General features: G+C 40.3%; 1 protein-coding gene across 1 annotated transcript in view; it reads right to left on the bottom strand.

The window, feature by feature from the left end:
* Positions 1-16,031, bottom strand: part of DNAH6 (dynein axonemal heavy chain 6) — a 371,264-nt gene that overhangs the window by 62,027 nt on the left and 293,206 nt on the right. The window contains exons 65-68 of the mRNA XM_075861785.1: positions 15,037-15,197; positions 11,470-11,558; positions 2,122-2,268; positions 210-348 (exon numbers count right to left, since the gene is read on the bottom strand). Of these exons, the coding sequence (XP_075717900.1) occupies positions 210-348; positions 2,122-2,268; positions 11,470-11,558; positions 15,037-15,197 (536 nt within the window). The remainder of the gene's footprint in view (positions 1-209; positions 349-2,121; positions 2,269-11,469; positions 11,559-15,036; positions 15,198-16,031) is intronic.

The raw sequence follows: 16,031 nt of genomic DNA, 5'->3' as shown, positions 1-16,031 counted from the left end.
TGGGCTCTGGAGACTGTGGGGGCCTAAAGGTCTCTGCCCCATATGAGAAGACCAGTACTATAAATGATGACTGATAGAGGGGGGGGGGTGTTACAGATTTTGCAATGAAGCCCAGGAGCTTCAAGTTATGCCTTTGGTCCTGAGTAAGTTAAGAGTTGAAAAATGGCAAAATATGGAGTTTAAAAAGTTACCAATGAAGCCTAGTTTACCTGTTATGTAGGTAAGTGCATCCCAGGGTATTTTTCCTTCCTGACAGTATAGGTTTAAATTGAGCAAAGCACACTCTCTGTCACTGTCAGTAAATTCATAGCAGATGTTCCATCCTAATGGTCCAAACTTCTTCCTCTCCTATGAAGAAAATATAGACACTTTATTTAAGTATAGCAGTACAGATATGTGGAATCTCAGCACACACAGTTAGGTCACATAGATTTTTCTTTTTGCATATTGCACCATTACAACTTGGGTCCATTTGGCTACAATCAGGAACAAGGGAAAATCTACTCTACTCTAACATCAGCCCTAAAATCCAATTAGGATGATTACCACATATCATTCCCAATGCTTGAGATTTTTAGAAAGCATTGGCAAATTCTATTAGCAGACTCCTCTCCCAATACTAGTTTATCTTCATACCCCCAAATAACAGCAAGGAGGGCAAAGAATCTTAAAGAACAGCTAGTGCATAGTCGCTATGTACAAGAAAATACCAATTTCTGTGGCACAAGAGGCGCTAAATGGGAATGTTTCCCGTGTGGAACATGTAAAGAATGTTCTAATATAGAAAGGGCCTTTGAGTTTCAGGATGCACAATACCAAAAAGTGTATAAAATTACAGGAGCACATAAGAGACATTGAAAATGTGAAGATGGAGGAAGACCTTCTGAACGAAAAACAATACCCAAACATTTCCAGATGTTCCACCAATACAATCCCAAACTGTTGAGATTCCGAGTAATTGATAAACTTCATCTTGGATAAAGAGGAGGTAGTGTGGGAAAAAAACTGGCCCAACTGGAAAGCAGATGGATTTATATGTTGGGGACCCTAGCCCCACAGGGCCTGTAAAGGATCTGCCAGACACAGCTTCTGTGTCGACACCCGTGGTTAGTCACTCTGCACGTACTCCTAAGTCTAGTCGAGTGACACCTTCTTCTACCAATCAGCCTGGGAGGCTGAGGAGTGGGAGAGCCTATCACAGCCTGACCAGACGGAGCTAGCTCCTGCCCTCTGTCTATTTATACCTTCTCTTCCTGTTCCTCTTTTGCCTGTGATTCTTTTAGTCTGTTTCCTGGCTCTGCTGTTACTGCTTGTGCTACTTGTCTTCTGCTTCATATTGACCCTGGCTTGACTGACTATTCTCCTGCTCTGCGTTTAGTACCTCGTCCACTCCTGGTTTGACTCGGCTCGTTCACTATTCTTGTTGCTCAACTTTGAAATTAGTTTTTATTAAAAATAATTTTTACTTTTTGAGATATATAGAAAATACATAGCAGCTGAATCCTGTACCCGTCAGGTATGCGGGACTGACGGATTCAGTCAAAGCAGGTCCTGCATGTACCTATTATCCATCACATCTAAATACATAACTTATATAGTTATATAAGTATATACATAAATCACACCGTCAGTCCCACAGATGTGTATATATAGTACACAAATACCAACGAATTGCAATTACCTCAAATTCTAATAATGAAATCTAAAGAATGGCATTACAACACTGAACACTGGGATATAGAAAAATAGATGGTAATTAATTATCACTCAATATTGGCAGAGTTGCTACCGTTATAACATTATCTGTTATATAAACAAGTGTATGGAAGCTTTTAAGAACGTTTGACATTGCAGACCTAGATCCAAGGGCATAATAAATGTAATACTGCACAGATCTTATGTACAGCTGCTGCTGTAAAATTGCAAATAAAAAGAAAGTATGTACATAAATGAACTGTATATGATAATAGTTATGCACTGCTCGGCACATAATAATATTATAATACAATGTTAATGTTAATATAATTTTAATGTGAGTCCCCATCACAAGCGTTTAACCTTTTGTATCATCTTCCTATGCATGTTCAGCTAGATTAATAGTCAGTAAAAATCGAGACTCACCTGAATAATGGCATGGAAAAAGCAGATTCCAAAAATAACTTTCCTCCATTTCCTGCCAAGTAGATGCTCTTCAAAGAACGTGGAAGTAATTTCGGTAAATGCGCGACGGATATTAGCACGGAGACCTTTCGGAGGCTCATTAGTAACCTGCAACAAAAAGTCGTTTGCTGAAAATGTAATGACCTCTTTGTCGAACATTGCTTTTTAACATCTCATTGTCCTCTTGTCTGAGTCAATTATCTAGTTTCTGTATTGCGGTTTTACAGTGTGTTTTGGTCACTGTGGTGAAAAATGTCTTATTGATGTTAATCAAAAGTGACCTTTCTAATTTCAGAGCTACCATGTGTTCTAAATTGCATCAGTAACAAAAAATCACATCTAAATTTAACCATGAATATTGCTTTGGTTTTTCATTTGCTCCACTTTTCTCAAAATGTCTATTTGCAAACTAAAATGTTTCAAGGAACCAAACAATTAAAAAGTTGATATATAATTGATATGATATTCACAGTGTCTTTATTAACAATCCATCAGGTTTTCTGGAATTTTTGATGACAAGTATGGACCAGTCTGGGGTGTTTTTTGTGCTGCTAAAAATTCTGGAATCCTGACAAAAACCTGTAGGACTTCATTTAAAGTCATAGCGCTGATGTGAACAGAGCCTAAAACAGGATAGAAGAGTTTATTGGGTGATTTGTAATATCTACCAATCACGTTGTTGCATTTATTCAAGTCTATGAAAAATAAGAGCTGGAATTTTTATTCTATTTTCTGTAGATGATTATGGGGAACCATCTTGCCTAAGCTGCTGTTAACAGCATTTAGAGATATGCTTCACAGCAGCCACATGGACAACAGTTTGCTAGGCATGCTATGTGACCTGCGCAGAGGTCATTGTGCAGGAAGGGATAGGACAGGAGCTGTGTCCATCCCCTATTGTGAATGGTGGATCCTGTGTTCTCTATATAGAGGTTTTACCCTTCTTTGTAATCCTGCCTGTGATGATAATGAGATGACTGCTGAGAAGTGATCTCTACAGAACAGGAAGTGTCAGTCTATTGTGAATGGTGGATCCTGTGTTCTCTATATAGAGGGGTTACCTATCATTTTAATCCTGCCTGTGATGATAATGAAATGACTGCTGAGAAGTGATCTCTACAGAACAGGAAGTGTCAGTCTATTGTCAATGGTGGATCCTGTGTTATCTATATAGAGGTGTTACCTATCATTGTAATCTTGACTGTGATGATAATGAGATGACTGCTGAGAAGTGATCTCTACAGAACAGGAAGCGTCAGTCTATTGTGAATGGTGGATCCTGTGTTCTCTATATAGAGGGGTTACCTATCATTGTAATCCTGCCTGTGATGATAATGAGATGACTGCTGAGAAGTGGTCTCTACAGAACAGGAAGCGTCAGTCTAATGTTAATGGTGGATCCTGTGTTCTCTATATAGAGGTGTTATCTATCATTGTAATCCAGGCTGTGATGATAATTAGAAAACTGCTGAGAAGTGATCTCTACAGAACAGGAAGTATCAGTCTATTGTGAATGGTGGATCCTGTGTTCTCTATATAGAGGGGTTACCTATCATTGTAATCCTGCCTGTGATGATAAGGAGATGACTGCTGAGTAGTGATCTCTACAGAACAGGAAGTGTCAGTCTATTGTGAATGGTGGATCCTGTGTTCTCTATATAGAGGGGTTACCTATCATTGTAATCCTGGCTGTGATGATAATGAGATGACTGCTGAGAAGTGATCTCTACAGAACAGGAAGTGTCAGTCTATTGCCAATGGTGGATCCTGTGTTCTCTATATAGAGGTATTACCTATCATTGTAATCCTGCCTGTGATGATAATGAGAGGACTGCTGATAACACAACAGGAAGCGTCAGTCTATTGTGAATGGTGGATCCTGTGTTATTTATATATAGGTGTTACCTTTCATTGTAATCCTGCCTATGATAATAATGAGATGACTGCTGAGAAGTGATATCTACAGAACAAGAAGTGTCAGTCTATTATGAATGGTGGATCCTGTGTTCTCTATATAGAGGTATTACCGATCATTGTAATCCTGCCTGTGATGATAATGAGATGACTGCTGATAACACAACAGGAAGCGTCAGTCTATTGTGAATGGTGGATCCTGTGTTATTTATATATAGGTGTTACCTTTCATTGTAATCCTGCCTATGATAATAATGAGATGACTGCTGAGAAGTGATCTCTACAGAACAGGAAGTGTCAGTCTATTATGAATGGTGGATCCTGTGTTATCTATATAGAGGTGTTACCTATCATTGTAATCCTGGCTGTGATGATAATGAGATGACTGCTGAGAAGTGATCTCTTCAGAACAGGAAGTGTCTGTAATGACTGGGATAGGGAAACAGACAAGTGAGCCCTAATCTACCCGCCACTCAGTCCCTGCCTACTTGCACCGACCCGCCCTAGCCGACGGGGTACAACTGGGCGACGGTCCCTACACTCAGTAAGTGCACGACAGACAACCAGACAAGGAAACACAGAACAAAGGGAAGCGGGGCAGTTGCCCACGGCAACACCGTGAGCAACAAGAGTAGTAAACGAGCCGAGTCAAACCAGGAGAGTACGAGGTGCCAAACGCAGAGCAGGAGAGTAGTGAACAAGCCGAGTCAAACCAGGAGTGTACGAGGTACCAAACGCAGAGCAGAAGAGTAGTCAGTAAGCCAGGGTCAATACGAAGCAGGGACAAGTAGTTCAAGAAGCTGCAGCAGGGCCAGGAAACCAACAGAGAAGAATCACAAGCAAGGAGGAAAAGGAAAGGCAGGTATAAATAGACGGAGGGCGGGAGCTAGCTCCGTCTGGCCAGGCTGTGATAGGCTCTCCCACTCCTAAGCCTGCCATCCTGAGTGGTGGAAGATGGAGTCAGTCTCACAGACATAGAAGCAGGTGCAGACTGATTACCTATGGGCGTGGATACAGAAGCTGTGCCTGGCAGATCCTTAACAGTGTCAGTCTATTGTGAATAGTGGATCCTATGTTCTCTATATAGAGGTGTTACATTTCATTGTAATCCTGCCTGTGATGATAATGAGATGACTGCTGAGAAGTGATCTATAAAGAACAGGAAGTGTCAGTCTATTGCGAATGGTGGATCCTGTGTTCTCTATATATAGGTTTTACTCTTCATTGTAATCCTGCCTGTGATGATAATGAGATGACTGCTGAGTAGTGATCTCTACAGAACAGGAAGCGTCAGTCTACTGCTAATGGTGGATCCTGTGTTATTTATATATAGGTGTTACCTTTCATTGTAATCCTGCCTGTAATGATAATGAGATGACTGCTGAGAAGTGATCTCTACAGAACAGGAAGCGTCAGTGTATTGTGAATGGTGGATCCTGTGTTCTCTATATAGAGGGGTTACCTATCATTGTAATCCTGCCTGTGATGATAATGAGATGACTGCTGAGAAGTGGTCTCTACAGAACAGGAAGCGTCAGTCTAATGTTAATGGTGGATCCTGTGTTCTCTATATAGAGGTGTTATCTATCATTGTAATCCAGGCTGTGATGATAATTAGATAACTGCTGAGAAGTGATCTCTACAGAACAGGAAGTGTCAGTCTTTTGTGAATGGTGGATCCTGTGTTCTCTATATAGAGGGGTTACCTATCATTGTAATCCTGCCTGTGATGATAAGGAGATGACTGCTGAGTAGTGATCTCTACAGAACAGGAAGTGTCAGTCTATTGTGAATGGTGGATCCTGTGTTCTCTATATAGAGGGGTTACATATCATTGTAATCCTGGCTGTGATGATAATGAGATGACTGCTGAGAAGTGATCTCTACAGAACAGGAAGTGTCAGTCTATTGCCAATAGTGGATCTTGTGTTCTCTATATAGAGGTATTACCTATCATTGTAATCCTGCCTGTGATGATAATGAGATGACTGCTGATAACACAAAAGGAAGCGTCAGTCTATTGTGAATGGTGGATCCTGTGTTATTTATATATAGGTGTTAGCTTTCATTGTAATCCTGCCTATGATAATAATGAGATGACTGCTGAGAAGTGATATCTACAGAACAAGAAGTGTCAGTCTATTATGAATGGTGGATCCTGTGTTCTCTATATAGAGGTATTACCGATCATTGTAATCCTGCTTGTGATGATAATGAGATGACTGCTGATAACACAACAGGAAGCGTCAGTCTATTGTGAATAGTGGATCCTGTGTTATTTATATATAGGTGTTAGCTTTCATTGTAATCCTGCCTATGATAATAATGAGATGACTGCTGAGAAGTGATCTCTACAGAACAGGAAGTGTCAGTCTATTATGAATGGTGGATCCTGTGTTCTCTATATCGAGGTGTTACCTATCATTGTAATACTGGCTGTGATGACAATTAGATGACTGCTGAGAAGTGATCTCTACAGAACAGGAAGTGTCAGCCTATTGTGAGGCTCAGTGGCCAGAGTGTAAACTACAAGATTTAATAATTATTTTTTAATAAAGATAAAAAAATCCCCAAATATTCCTAAAAAATATATTTAACATAAAAACTTGATTTAAACAACAGGTCATTTTCTGATTTCCACATTCCCTTTAAGAAAATGATCTATTTGGATGATACATGCTATGCAACTTATGGCTGAAACAGAGTTAAATGAAACAGAGTTTTTCTTGGCATAAAAAATAAAATAAGTGTAAATATCACTGTAACGCCGGCGGTGGGCCCCTGCATCTGACAACGGTCCCTGTGGCCAGGTCACATACCTCTCTCCACGGCCTTTGTCTTCTGCGGCTCACGGCCGCAGGATCCCTAGTGTGTGCACGCTCTGGCCGCTTCTTAAAGAGCCAGTGTGCGTGAAATTCAAAAGTTACCCAACCACCCCTGCGGCTTCCCAGGACTACTTAAGGTACCTTCACCATCTCCCAAGTGCCTGAGAAATGTTGTTACTAACTAACCCGGTGTTAGCCTGCGAAAGTTCTGTATTCTGTTTCCTGAATCCTGTGTCGGTGACTAATTCTGGATCCTGAGTCCTGTATTCTGAGTCCTGTGTCTGTGTCCAGTCCTGCATCCTGAGTCCTGTGTCCGTGACCAGCCGTGTATCCTGCATCCTGAGTACTGTGTCCGTGACCAGCCCTGAATCCTGAGTCCTGTGTCCGTGACAAGTCCTGTATCCTGCATCCTGAGTCCTGTGTCCGTGACCAGTCCTGTATCCTGTTTCCTGAGTCCGTGACCAGTCCTGTATCCTGAGTCCAATGTCCATGACCAGTCCGGTATCCTGCATCCTGTTTCTGTGATCAATCCGGTATCCTGTACTCTGTGGCCTCCTTCCAGTAATCCAGCACCAGCCTGTTTCCAGTAATCCAGTACCAGCCTGCTTCCAGTTATCCGGCACTAGCCTGCTTCCAGTAATCCGGCACCAGCTTGTATCCGCTACCTGCTATCTGACTTGGACTGCCTCCAAGGTACCATCTACCAGTTACTGTATTTCACCTGTCTGGCCAGCAGTGACTCCGTTACGGTGGAGTGGCCCAGTGATTCCACAACCCCATAGGACGTGACAATCACATATACCTAGCATACCAACAAAGGTGTTTATATGGCCATGGATCCTAATGGAGATTCCTGGACACTTGTTAAACTCACTATCGATGATCACATCTAAACTAATTTGTGTTATGAGAACTAAATTTGGAGTCTTGGTTGGTGTTTATAATAATAGCAATGGACAGGATTTAGGAGGTCATAAATATGTATGTCAGCTGTACAACATAATGAAATCTACATTTCTGGTCGCACAAGTAGTTCATGTGATAAATGGCAAACATCACATTGTGAAGTCTTTATCAAATCATATTTATTTGCGCTGAAATTACAAGTAGGCAGGGAGGGAATTGTAACATGCACATTTCTGTGTGAACTAAGATGTAATCAGACTGAAAGTGGCTTTTGCAACACTAGTCTATAAAGACAAAGATGTAATCACATTCCAAAGCTGAAGCATTCAGGATTGAAAGGATTATTATGACTTTGCCTGTTCTGATGAAAGGGTCTTTAGCTGAGCTGCAGATAACATACGAGTCTCACTCAGAAATATTATGCAGATGCATAAGAGATGACAAACCTTTCAAAAATCACTCTTGCGAAAGCATTTTTCTGCTCACGCTAAATTGAGATCACAATGCTTTCCTACAAAAGACAACTTAAAAGCTTTAGTATAGCTGTCAAGTAGAGTGTCACACTGGTAAACAGGTGCCATAGTGATGATTTTAGATTAAATGTGTCTTTTAAAGTCATGTAAGTTATTTTTAGTTGTGTTTCATCAAAAAAGAAATGGAAGAAATCATTGAATGCTTATACAGTACAAATTTCTGATATACGCACATTTTTAAAGTGCACCTTCCATCAGGCAGGTGCAGTTTAAACTATGGATATGTATAAGCTATCCTTAAAGGGATACTGCAGTGAGTACTACCACCTCCTCATGGAATTGTCAGCTGGAACTGCGCCGCTTTAAAACATATATAAATGTAAACGAATGGATGCCTGTCGCATTGCTCTCAGCTAATCAGAAAAGCTGAATGAGACGCTTAGGCTGGATTCACACGAGCACATTACGTCCGTAATGGACGGACGTATTTCGGCCGGAAGTCCCGGACCGAACACACTGCAGGGAGCCGGGCTCCTAGTATCATAGTTATGTACTATGCTAGGAGTCCCTGCCTCGCTGCCGGACAACTGTCCCGTACTGAAAACATGATTACAGTACGGGACAGTTGCCCCGCAGCGAGGCATGGACTCCTAGCGTCGGACATAAGTATGATGCTAGGAGCCCGGCTCCCTGCACTGTGTTTGGTCCGGGACTTCCGGCTGAAATACGTCCGTCCATTACGGACGTAATGTGCTCGTGTGAATCCAGCCTAATTATCCATGAGCAGGAGATTAATCACACTACAATACCCAATTAACCAATTCAATGCATAGGCAGTAACACTGTACAATGTCCTAAACTGCATGCTCAACTGCAATGCTAATGTTACTTTAAACTAAAAGGGAAGCTTTTATATGTCTGTAGTTTAACGTACGTCTGTCTGAAGTACTTGAAATAAGTATTGCCTTTAAAAACAAATACACAATGCTATGCTGTAAAAGTATCTTTTGCAAAACATTTATTTTCTAATGGGAATATGCAGTCCTGCACCTTGACAAGTTTGTAGCCCATGATAAGCGAACATGCTACAAACTGTGCGCCCCCTGGGGGTGATGTTAATAAAGGCGTTCCATAGAGCAAGCCATAATGGAGACTATTTTCGTAAGGATCATTAATACAAATTCAATTAACACTTTTGCTGTATTCAGCAGCAGCCACATAATCGTTTAGGCAAAATCAGTACATTTTGGATATGATCAACAATTTTGGCTTCCAAGTCTGCAGCCGTCCTTTTTATTTTTCCACCGAGACTTGACGAAACTTTGGAAACAACCCATACAAAAAGCTGCTGCATCTTTGTGCTTTTCTGCTAATGCATTGCAGTCACAGCCCATTTATTTTACTATGTTAGGAGGTGATGACTAACTTTGTCTTTTGCATTGTATACCTGAGGGTTGTGACTGCCTCTATGTTGGTTGTGCTCTCCTCCCATCTATACAAGGTGGTTTTTAATTAGAGAAGAATAAAGTTGGTTCCTACCTACCCTGAATACATTTTGTAGGCCCAAGAGAGAGGTATGTCTCCTATTGTACAGGTATAATGTTTGGTGTAGTGATCCATCTGAATGAGGTCGGCTTATCGTGGCAGATGGGCTCATACAATTTGATCACAATGATCACTAAGAACTACACATTTATAATAAATATAGCAGTAACACAATTTAAAGTAATCCATACATTCAATGTTTGTATATATCTTAGTGCCCGCAGAGTGTGTTTGTTATAAATATTTTTTTACATATATATGCATATTTCTATAGAATATCTTTATAAACATCTGTAAGCTAAGTTTAAGGTCAAAATGGGTGCAGTACAAGTTTAGCTATTCTAAACCGTTGTTCCTAGAAATGCCCATCTAGTCCTTAACCAGCTGTCCACAACACATGTAGCAATGAGATGGGGCGAATCATTCAGGCAGCTGACTTCTGCCTGATGTGGCCCAATTTCTCTTTTTCTCTTAAAGCAAATGAAAGCCTTTTTATGCAGTTTGAAGACTAAAGAGCTGATCTCCTGAGCAGGTGTTATTAAACCATAGACAACCACAATACATAGACAGCTTCCGGTCACAAAAAATGCTAAACAACAGAGCTCTGTGTTTAGCAGTGGGACCTGAATGAGGGAAGCTTCCTTCCTGCATTCAGGCCATTTGCATGGAATTCTGTGACGTTGCAATAACATCACAGGCCTGCAAGTCTCACATAAGAGAGAGTAGCATGATGGGAGGATATGACTTGTGTCCTCCCAGCATTTCTATGTCTGTAGATCACGGACAATAGTGATCTAATGGCCAGCAGGCATTAGATCTCTATTATCTGTGATCTGCATACAGGGAAATGCTGGGAAAACATGGGACATATTATCCCAGCTTCCTCAAACTCAAGAAAAAAATTAAAGTAAAAGTAATAGAAAAAAATTTCAAAGATAAAAAAAGCCCTGTAAAATAAAAATAATCTATACTTTCCCCTAACCCATCCAAACCAACAGGGACCATCATCTGTGACATGGATGTATTTTACATGAACTTATATAAGGATATATATTCACACGTGGCAGATGTGTTGCAGAAATTTCTGCGACTGTCCCATTCATCTGAATCATTAGCCCCAATACCCCTGAAGACGCCACGTTGGTGGTGAAACATGCCGGGGGGGCTCTTTGAATTTTAATACAGTGTGGTGACTGGTACTTGTATGTAACGAATATGTTATGTGCACGCTGAAGAACCAACCCCATTCAAGCGTATGAAACAGATTTTTCAGTCGCAAACACTTCTGCAACAAATCGTCCACATGTGAATATACTCTAATAATGCATCCATATTGCAGAATATATGTTATATCAAATCCACACAAATTATTACCCGTCACTTGTTTTGGTCTCCCTAGCTGCACCCCTATCTGCTCTTATACCTACAATTGAAATAGATATCATATACCATCCAAAGGCTGGAGGCGCGGGCAAAGAAAAAAATTTAGTGATGATGTAAGTTGGCATGAAGTACCCATTTCATATCGTTATACACGGGAGAGAATAGGGACAATCGCTTTAAGGACATTTAGAGAAGATAATAGTTGTATGAATGTAAAACGATAGGGCTGTCTGAGTGACGGCCCGTCATGTGTGTAGTCTCACCTTTACAGAATTCTGGAGTACCGTGACAGGGAATGTTCTGCTTGGCATTGAGCTTAAAAAAAGTCTGAAGTTTTCATTTATGGAAACATCTGTAAAACACAGCAAGAAAGTAGAACATTTTTAGTCCTTGTAATTTAGTAAATTGCAGCATGATTAGAAATAGCGTGGAATCTGACCCTTCATGTTTAAACAAACATTCACAATTAGAAATAACTGGGTTCATACTTGATCCAATTTTTCCAAGCTCCTTTAATAAAATAAAAATGACAAGTGATGCCTCTGATCTTTACTTCACTGTAGGGTAGTTGGTGAGTATCATTTTCCCCATGAAAAATAAGAGAACAAGGGCAGTATCACTTGGCCTTTTCTAGACAAATCGAAATTAGATTGATTTCCGCAAGCAAAGCAGAACCAGGCAAATGTCACTTCAATATTCCCACTTCTAAACTTCCTGCCAGGTCACTGATCTCATTCATCAAGAAGAATGACAACTACAGAGCCGGTGAGATAGAAGTGAGAAAAGTCACATGACGAAGAGTTAACTATATAAAACTAAATATATTCTTAATATTCTTTCTTACCGAGTCATACAGTTTTATAGATGCTGCATTATTTTTGTATGCATTTATAAAGACTGCACTTATCAGGCAGTATAGTCAGTTGGCAAAAGTGTGCAAATTGGTCAAAATATATTAGAATGGAGCATGTGGCATGATAAGTTGGTTGCAACTCACTAGTTATCCGACACTACAATGTTGTACACTTTCCCTTATGCTACCTACTGACTGCCAGACATTGACACCAATATTTTGTTAATAAATAGGCACACTTTGTTTTTACTCTCTTAGCCCATTCTAGACACTTTTCAAAAATGTCTAGAAATGTGTAAAAAGTGTCTAAAATACATAATAAAATTTCCACGTCATCTATGCCACGTGTTGGCGCAATGTGCAAAGCATTAGTAAATCTTCTTTAGTGTCTCTTGTACTTTTAGATGCAGCAATGGCTCCATTATTTTACAGCTTATGTTCTGAAGTCAATAGAGAGACCTATAGCTTTCTGACTGATTCCCAGGGCAGATTACATAAGGGAGCTGCTATGTAAAATGTATTTGGAAAGTCTTCAGATCCTTTCCATTTGTTTCACATTTTATGTTGAGTACTTGTGCTAAAATAAAATTAAAAAATCAAGTTTTTCCCCATCATTCTGTTTTCTTGGAATGATGCCACAAGGTTTTCACACCTGGATTATGTGATTTTCTGCCATTCTTCTCGGCAGATCCTCTCACGCTCTGTCAGGTTGGATATGGACTGTCGGTGGACAGCCATTTTCAGGTCTCTCCAGAGATGTTCCATTGGATTTAAGTCAGGGCTGTGGCTGGGCCACTCAAGGACATTCAGAGTTGTTCCTAAGCCACTCCTGTGTTGTGTTGTCTTATCTGTGTGCTTAGGGTCATTGTCTTGTTGGAAGGTGAACCTTCGGCCCAGTCTGAGGTCCAAAGCACTCTGAATCAGGTTTTCATTTAGAATATATCTGTAGTTTGCTCCATTCATCTTTCCCTCAACCCTGACCAGTCTCCTTGTCCCAACCACGGAAAAACACTGCCACAGCATGATGCTGCCACCACAATGCTTCACTGTTGGGATGGTATTGGGCAGGTGATGATAAGTGCCTGGTTTCCTCCAGACATGACGCTTAGAATTGAAGACAAAAGGTTAAATCTTGGTTTCATCAGACCACAGAATCTTGTTTCTCACAGTCTGAGAGTCCTTTAGGTGTTTTTTTGAAAACTCCAGGCAGGCTTTCATGTGTCTTTTACTGAGGAGAGACTTCTTTCTGGCCACTTTGCCATAAAGTCCAGAATGGTGGAGTGTTGCAGTGATGGCTGACCTTCTGGAAGTTTCTCACATCTGCACACAGGATCTTTGGAGCTCAGCCAGAGTGACCATTGACTTCATGGTCACCTCTCTTACCAAGGCCCTTCTAAATCGATTACTTACTTTGGTGGGGTGACAAGCTCTAGGAAGAGTCTTGGGACTCTCGGGGACTTTCAGTGCAGCAGAATGTTTTTTTGTACCCTTCTCCAGATCTGTGCCTCACTGTGAGACCTTAAGTAGACAGGGTGAAGAAACATTTCAAAGAGGGTCAAGAGAAATTGGAAGCCCCCAGAGCTAAATTTCAAGTGTCATAGCAACGGGTATGAATACTTATGTCCATGCAGAATTTTGCTATTATGGGGTGTTGATGGGGAAAAACTTTATTTTTATTTTATTTTAGCACAAGGCCTCAACATAATAAAATGTGAAAAAAGTGAGAGTCTGAAGACTTTCTGAATGTACTGTATGCAAATAAGAGTTGGTTTAGGATCAATCTACCCTTAAATACGAAAAACTAGGTCACTGACATTGGATACTTTTCATTGGTGCCACACTTGTAAGGCCTTGTTCATGCAGTCTTAATACTGCTCTGTGCAGGAGTCGTATATTTAGTGCAAAGGACGAGATTGGATAGAGCTCTGGGAGATCAGGAATGCCTTTCCAAAAGATGGCACTTGCCTGATAGTTAAATAAGAAGATAATAATACAAGTATAGAAGAAAGTTGGATTCTACATAGGGTTGAGATACAAATTATTCGGAGCTATTGTACACATCAGCCTCCATCCAGAGTTTTTAACGATACAATGAACCCTTGGAAATGTTTGAAAAAGAGTTTCATCAATACATTTGTGTGTGTTTAAGGAGTTATTCACATGATATGCCATACATTTTCTATAGATGGCTCGGTGGCTAGCACTGTTGCCTTGCAGCGCTGGGGTCCTGGGTTCAAAATCCAACCAAGGACAATAGCTGCATGGAGTTTGTATGTTCTCCCTGTGTTTGCATGGGTTTCCTCCGGCTACTCCAGTTTCCTCCCACACCCCAAAAACATACTGATAGGGAACTTAGATTGTGAGCCCCAATGGGGACAGTAAGTGTGGACCTTTGTACAGCACTGCAGAATATGTTGGCGCTATATAAGTAACAGAAATAAATAAATAATAAATAGATGCAGGTCCCTGCACTTATATTGAGAACAGCTGCCGCATCCAGGTCGGAGAATAAATGAAAAGGTGGCTGCCTCATTCACTTCTATGTGTCTTATGGAAGCAGACGAGCAAGTGTGCATGCAGTAACTCCCATAGAACAGATTGGAAAGAAACACACACACACACACACACACACACACACACACACACACACACGAGCGGAGGTCAGGGGATCCCTGTTCTCGACATAGGTGCGGCTCCCTATGAGACATTTATGGCACATCTCACAGTTATGGCACAACATTAAAAAAATTCTTGTTAATGAATGTGAATTGCCTTGTTTTCCGCAGACCTTTCTGTAAAATATTGTCTATATTAGTCAACCAGTTGTGCTTCATTGCATATTGTATTCTGCTGGTCGTAGTTTATTATCTTCTTCTATTTTTTTTGCCACTATCTCAGCTGGACTATTTAAGGTGTTTACCTCTTTAATTATAATAAAATATCAGTGAAAATTTGTTGTGAATACTATATAACATACTTGGTTCAGTAAAGGTTTTTATAAGTTCTTCCATGGCCAACATCCATGACACAGCTAGATGGCAATTTTGTAGAAACACCCAGTTCCCACTCTTCATAGCATCTTTTATCATTTTTTCTGCAATTGGCCCTTGTCCTTGTCCAAGAGAGATTGACTGCACCCTAGAAACAATAAAAAAAAGCCACACGCCAATGAAACTTGTGCATGGACAAGTATTAACACATTCTGCATAATTAGTTTAGAAATAAAACACCAAAAACAATTGAAGTGATAAAGACATCTGAGGTGTCTAAAATAGGAAAATAAGTAACTTGGATACTATGTCATGGGAAACAGAATAACAGTTCGCGTTTAAAATCTATTAGATTGGGCTCACAGAATTTATGTATTGGGTGATATCCGTGGCTAAATCTGTATCAAAAAATGCTACAAGATTTAGGTGCAGAATTTCAGGCTGTGTTCAACAGAGCTGTGTGAACAGAGCCGATACAGCAACACACATAGGCCGCATGGCTTCCTAGTACAGAGTTGTACACCCTCCATGTGCTGCCGTACCATACCTCTGTACATACAGCATTCAATCATGCCACCTTTTTTTTGCTGTCAAATTTATATAGAATCCGACAGAAAAAAACTCACAGGGCTTACAGTGGCGTTAAATATCCGTTTGCTTAAGGACTTCGTGTGAGTTCAGAGCTCTGCAAATCCGCAAATCTCCACAGTGGACAAATCTGCTACAGATAATTGCATATTTTAAAACACAATACACATGTATTGTACTGTACTGCTGAGTTTCACCAAGTCTGAACAGTGCATTACCATTGATTTATAGTACAAGATTAACATTATGTCCAATGGCTCATTGAGTGTAACATCTACTTGTAGAAGGTGGACTATTCTTATTTTATAAAAAAAAATATATATAACAGAGGCAAAATTTGAAATATATAATTTTTGCAAAATACCACAAAGAAATATAGATATCTTCCATTGAT

Source organism: Rhinoderma darwinii, chromosome 1 (genome assembly GCF_050947455.1).
Source record: "Rhinoderma darwinii isolate aRhiDar2 chromosome 1, aRhiDar2.hap1, whole genome shotgun sequence".
Lineage (NCBI taxonomy): Eukaryota > Metazoa > Chordata > Amphibia > Anura > Rhinodermatidae > Rhinoderma > Rhinoderma darwinii.
This window is presented reverse-complemented; position numbering and strand designations above follow the sequence as displayed.